Below are 6,279 nucleotides of genomic sequence, written 5' to 3'. Positions count from 1 at the left end.
GCCACTGCACTCCAGTCTGGGTGACAGAATGAGACTCCAACTCAAAAAAAAAAAAAGAAAGAAACAGAAACCCCAGCATGCCTGGGCTAGTATAGGGGTGGCAGTGATCTTTAGGGCAAAGTTGTCCATTCTGAGATTCATAACCCTTCCCTCCAAAGGGCAGAGGGTCTCAGGTTTCCCCACATGGACTGGGTGGGAGGCCAGTAAGGCACTAGAAAGTGTTCTGGGTCCTGGGCCATCCTGATTGATGTGCTTCACAATTTGGGCCAATGCCCAAGCTCATGCCTTTCTCTAGGCCTCAGGTTCCCAGTCTAATTTGATGACAATTTCCTGTTCTCATTCCTCCTCTCTCTCAGGTAATAGGAAGGGAAGGCTTTGAGATAGAGAAAGTTTCCATCTATGATCATCCAACATGGGCACTGTGCATGCGTGCACGCGTGTGTGTGTGTCAGGGTGTTCTCATCCTCTACATGAGGCTTTTCCAGAAAGATCCAGGGCCTGGCCAGATGGCAGAGGAAAGGGTGGTTCTAACAAGAATGTTCAAGGTGTCAGGGACCAGACAGGGAAAATGGACAGAGATTCTGAAGAGAAAGGGTGACCTGGTGGATCAAAGGCCATCCCTACTGGGTGGGATGTGTCTGGTGCTGGGTGGGTGAGTTCTGAGCCCGACAGGAGAGATACGTGATCAGAGCTCTGTGTCTGCCTGCCTGTCCCTGGCTCTCATTGCCAGCACTTATCTCATCGTCCTCACTCACCCAGGAGCTTACACAGTCCCCTCCACCTCTGCCAGCCATTTTTTCTAGCCTTAACATTGGTGACTGGACATGCCAAAGTGCCCCAACACAGGGCCTGGGACAGAGTCAGGGCTTGATGTTTGTCAAATGACTTAATGGATTAATGAGAATAAGTAAGTGGAATAGAAAAAGAAAATACTTCTGGAGACTTCCATTCTGGATGTGGATGCATAAAGTTCTAAGAAAGTTCCATGCCTGCCTCAAGTAGGGTGTGCTGGGGTCCTTTTGGGGTCTGATGCTGAGATCTTGTTGGGGTCCTTTTGCATCATCCTCACCCCTACTAAATCTTCACCAATGTTCTAATTACGAGGAAGAGTGTGGCAGTTGGAGAGGGGAGCAGCCACAACCTTGGGCAGATCCTTGGCTTTGGAAAATTCTGTCTTCCCCTCCACCAGCCTCTGTGCTATCTCAGCTAGCAGAGCCCCTTCCTTTTCCCACACCCCATCCCCCATAGGTATGGCATCCACATTTCTGGCGTGGGGGAGGGAGGCAATGATCTCTGAACCAAAGTGATCAGAGCAGGAGGTAGGAGGTAAGGGTGAGAGGGAGCTAACATTTATCGAGCAACTACTATAGGCCATGCCCTTTGCTTATATGACCTCATTTATGATCACAACCTTTGTAGAATGTGCATTATCCCTATTTCATTTCCTTACATAGAGAAAGCGAGGATCACATCTGTCTTGTTCAACACTTGACCCAGATTCTTGGCCTATAACTTAGTGACCAGGACAGGAAGGCCTTCTTGAATGAGTGAATGAATGAGAAAAATGAATGAATGAAACTCTCAAGGAGCTCTCTTTATCAGGAGAGAGAAAGTGTAAATGCATGCATATAGAATAGAGGGTGGAAAGTTGTCTCATGGAAGGATGTGGGAAAACAAGTAGAAAGGAGAGAGTAATGACATTTGCTTGGTGGGTGGACAGGAAGGTAGACAGCAAGCTTTGCAGCTGAAGGGAGACGGTCTTGGAACCGGTTTGGGGGGAAGAGTAGGAAGCTGTCATGTGAATAGACGGGGTGAGGGCGTATCCCAGGCAGAGGAAACTGCCTGGGAAAAGAGTGAGGTGCATGATACATTTAGGGAAGTGCTGACCGCATCAGGATGGCTGGAGCACAGGGCAGGGATCTGAGGGTGCTATGAGAAATGAGGCTGGAGCAGGAGCTGGGAGTCAGGTCATGGGGAAGATGGGGTGGCTCACGTGCCAAGCCAGATCGGAACCATCGCCTGTGGGGGCCACTGCAGGTTTGAAACAGAAAGAGACGGAATCAGACTGGAGTTTCAGGAAGATCACTCAAGCAGCTGTAAGAAGGAAAGATGGCAGTGCAGGATGGAGACAGTAGGCTGGTGGCTGGGGAACCACCAGGCAGAACAAGACTGTGTCCATGGCCCTGGGATAGCAGATGTGGGATGTTTGGCAAGATTTCTCGAGAGCGTGGATGGGCAGGAAGATGTCAGGATATCCCTGGAGCTTTTGGCCCAGTGGGCTGTGTTGTGCTTGTTCAACTAGACAGAGGCCCAGTGTGTTAAAAAAAAATGCTAACAGGCCGAGCTTGGTGCCTCAGCCTGTAATCCCAGCACTTTGGGAGGCCGAAGCAAGTGGATTGCTTGAGCCTGAGGGTTCGAGACCTGCCTGGGCAACTTGGCGAGACCTCGTCTCTACGATACATAAAAAATTAGCAGGGCCTGGTAGCATGCACCTACAGTTCTGGCTACTTGGAAGGCTGAGGCAGAAGGATCGCCAGAGCCCAGCAGGTCAACACTGGGGTGGCCTTGAGTGTGCCACTACACTCCAGCCTGGGTGACAGAGTGAGACTCTGATTCAAACAAAGCAAACAAATAAATAAATAATAAAAGGGAGAGTGTATCTAAATGGCAGTTACGGTGGCTTCCAGTTTTCATTCCCTGTTATTGATTGAACTCTAGGGTTGACTCAACGTAGTGAGGAGAGGAGGAGGGAAGATGAAGGGCAGGGAGACAGAAAAGCCACCAAGATCAGGGGCTGGGCTTCAGGGACAGTCACTCACCAGAGATTTAATGATCACTTACTAGATGCCAGGGACCATTCTAGACCCTGAGGATAGAACAGTGAACAAAACAGACCCAGCAGCCACCCAGCACCTACCTCCATGGAGCTCATGCTCTGGTGGATAACCTGGGGCATGTGGGTCTCCAAGCCTGTGGCCGAAGATGAGGTCTTCTTGGACCCAGGAAGGTGGGTGGGCGACCTCAGAGGGTCCCTGTGTGTGCTCCTTGCAGGTGTTCTCCGTGGCGCCCCCGTTTGAGGTGAACGGCCTCCCACGAGCTGTGCCTCTGAGCCTACCCTACCAGGACTTCAAGAGAGACCTCTCCGATTACCGAGAACGGGCACGGCTGCTCAACAGGGTCCGGAGGGTGGGCTTCTCGCACATGCTGCTTACCACTCCCCAGGTCCCGCTGGCTCCTGTTCAGCCTCAGGCTAATGGAAAGGAGGAGGAGGAGGAGGAGGAAGAAGAAGAGGAGGAGGAGGAGGAGGAAGAGGAGGAAGAGGAGGAAGAGGAAGAAGAGGAGGAGGAAGAGGAGGAAGAGGAGGAAGAGGAGGAGGAGGAGGAGGAGGAGGAGGAGGTGGCAGTGGCTCTGGGGGAGGTGCTGGGGCCACGCAGTGGCTCTAGCAGTGAGGGGAGCGAGAGGAGCACCGACAGGAGCCAGGAGGGCGCCCCATCCACGCTGCTGGCTGACGATCAGAAGGAGTCCAGGGGCCGGGCCTCCGTGGCCGACGGGGACCTGGAGCCCGAGGAGGGCTCCAAAACGCTGGTGCTCGTCTCCCCTGGCGACATGAAGAAGTCGCCCGTCACTGCCGAACTGGTCCCTGACCCCGACCTGGGCACCCTCGCTGCCCTCACTCCTCAGCATGAGCGACCCCAGCCCACGGGCAGCCAACTGGACGTATCCGAGCCAGGCACTCTGTCCTCTGTCCTCAAGTCTGAGCCCAAGCCCCCTGGGCCTGGGGCAGGGCCAGGGGCCGGGGCAGGGACCACAGGGGCAGGAGGTGTGGCAGTCACCTCCTCACCCTTCACCAAAGTTGAGAGGACCTTTGTGCACATTGCAGAGAAAACCCACCTCAACGTCATGTCTTCTGGTGGACAAGCCACGCGGCCTGAGGAGTTCAGCGCTGGGGGAGAGCTGGGTCTGGAGGTGCCCTCTGAGGGGGGCGCTGCAGAGCAGGGGGCCCCAGGACCCCTGGAGAATGGCGTTGCCCTGTCAGGACTGGATGGGGCTGAGATGGAGAGCTGTGCCCTGTCTGGTCCCCCAGGGGAAGCACCCTCGGAGGTGGCCATGGACTCACTGCCCAATGGCCCGGCCTTTGCTGACGCACCATCCCCAGCATGCCCCCTGGAGCCTGGCCCCGAGAAAATGGCCACCATCTCCCCCAGCCGCCACGCCATGCCAGGCCCTCGCCCCAGGAGCCGTATCCCTGTCCTGTTGTCTGAGGAGGACACGGGCTCGGAGCCCTCGGGCTCGCTGTCAGCCAAAGAGCGGTGGAGCAAGAGGGCCCGGCCGCAGCAGGACCTGGCGCGGCTGGTGATGGAGAAGAGGCAGGGCCGCCTGCTGTTGCGGCTGGCCTCAGGGGCCTCGTCCTCCTCCAGTGAGGAGCAGCGCCGTGCCTCAGAGACCCTCTCCGGCACAGGCTCCGAGGAGGACACGCCTGCCTCTGAGCCTGGGGGGGCCTTGCCCAGGAAGACTGGACGTGCAGCTGCGGCCCGGAGCCGGATCCCCCGCCCCATAAGCATCCGCATGCCCACACCTGCTGCAACCCAGCAGCCCCCCAGCAGATCCCATGTCGCCACCCCAGCCTCGGACACAGCCATCACCAGCAGGTGAGAAACCGCGCCAGGCCCAGGGTGGGCAGAGGGTGATGAGGAAGGTGTCCTCCAGCAGGGGCTTCCCCAGAGCCAAAGTCAGGATCAGGAGGGGCCCTCAGCTACACCTCCCATCCAGCACCTCCCAGCTGTGCTCTGCCTCTGTCACTGGGCTCAAAGGAGTGACTTCAGTAAGCATGTCTGGAGGGGATACCAGGGAGGCCAGGTTTGGGAAAAGCAGGTGGGGGTCTGTGGGTTCCACACAGTCTCTTTTGTGCCATGGAACATAGGAAACACTTTGGAAGCCAAGGATAAAGCACAGAACTTTGAACAGCTGGGAGAAAACGTTATTTCATATAAGTATAAACACAGGTATATTATAGATTAGAATGCAAAATCCATGAGAATGTTAAAGATGAAATGGGAACCTCTTCAGCAACAGCCTAGGAGGCTGTGGCCCTTAAAGGTCCTGACCTGGAGGATGGAGTACCAGGCCACAAACTGCCCATCTGTGCCATGGTCTCCTCAGTCTCATCCAGCTCTGAGCATGCAGGACTCCAGGGCTTGGTGCCCAAGAGGATTCTGAAAATGTCTCTCCTTTTTTGTTGTTTCTTTGCCCTCTTCTTTTCTCTCGCCTTCTGCTCCTCAAGCAGGCTCCCGCTGCAGAAGCCCCCAGGGTCGGCCACTGCTGCTGACCTCCGTCCCAAACAACCTCCCGGCCGCAGCACGGGCCCAGGGCGAGCCCAAGCCGGAGCCCGGCCCCCCGCCCCCCGCAGTCCGGGCCTCCCCGCCTCCACCTCCGCGGCGCGCCATCCCAGTGCGTCTCCCCGGAGCCAGTCCCTGTCCCGCAAAGAGAGCCCCTCGCCCTCGCACCAGGCCCGGCCCGGGGTTGCCCCATCCCGGGGCGTACCGCAGGCCCGGGCCCAGCCTGACGGCACTCCCTCCCAGGGAGACCCCAAGAAAGGACCCAGAGGGAAACTCCAGGCTCAGCGCGCAGCAACCAAAGGCCGGGCGGGGGACGCGGAGGGCCGGGCCGGGGCCAGATAATGACGCCTGCGGCTCTCCGCGGCCCCCACCCTCACCCTGGGCCCCAACCCGCAGCCGGCCACACTGGAACAGCTCCCAGCACAGCCTTACGCGCCCGACGCGCGCCACCCGCGGCCCCAGCTTCCCGCCTGCACCCGCGAGGACGCGCGCCAGCACACGCGGCGTCCACCAGCCTGCCGGGCCGGTGGGGGTCGCAGCCCTGCGCCGCGGGAGGAGGGTCTGCTTCCCCTTCTTCTCCCCGCTCTCCTCCTCCTGTCGCCCCTCAGGTGGGGCAGGCTCACACCGTTCCCTCCGCCCCGGGAAGGCTCAGCCACTTCCCACCGAGGACTCCACTTCTGGGGACGCCCCATTCACCCACCAGGCCTAGGCTGCTCTCCATGCTCTCCCGGGGCTTACATCTCCTGCGGCGCCTTGCCCTTCTCCTGACACTTTTCCAGCCAATGCCTTCCCCTTTCAGAGGAGCAGCCTCAAATTCCAGGAGTGGAGGCTCCAGCCTTCCCCCCCCCGGGGGGGCAACCCCACCATTCTCCTGGGAGCCATGGTGGCCAGGAAAGTCCTCTGGACTGCCAGGCTGTGGTTGGGGACCCAGGGGCCATCAGTC

General features: G+C 58.0%; 1 protein-coding gene across 1 annotated transcript in view; it reads left to right on the top strand.

Moving 5' to 3' along the window:
- TTBK1 (tau tubulin kinase 1) overlaps positions 1–5,966 on the top strand; it is a 38,651-nt gene extending 32,685 nt beyond the window's left edge. The window contains exons 13-14 of the mRNA XM_008066121.2: positions 3,052–4,649; positions 5,285–5,966. Coding sequence (XP_008064312.1) covers positions 3,052–4,649; positions 5,285–5,678 — 1,992 coding nt within the window. The 3' untranslated portion in view covers positions 5,679–5,966. The remainder of the gene's footprint in view (positions 1–3,051; positions 4,650–5,284) is intronic.
- Positions 5,967–6,279: the final 313 nt, after the last annotated feature.

This window comes from Carlito syrichta, unplaced genomic scaffold (genome assembly GCF_000164805.1).
Source record: "Carlito syrichta isolate Samal-C Ts95f unplaced genomic scaffold, Tarsius_syrichta-2.0.1 Scaffold308847, whole genome shotgun sequence".
Lineage (NCBI taxonomy): Eukaryota > Metazoa > Chordata > Mammalia > Primates > Tarsiidae > Carlito > Carlito syrichta.
This window is presented reverse-complemented; position numbering and strand designations above follow the sequence as displayed.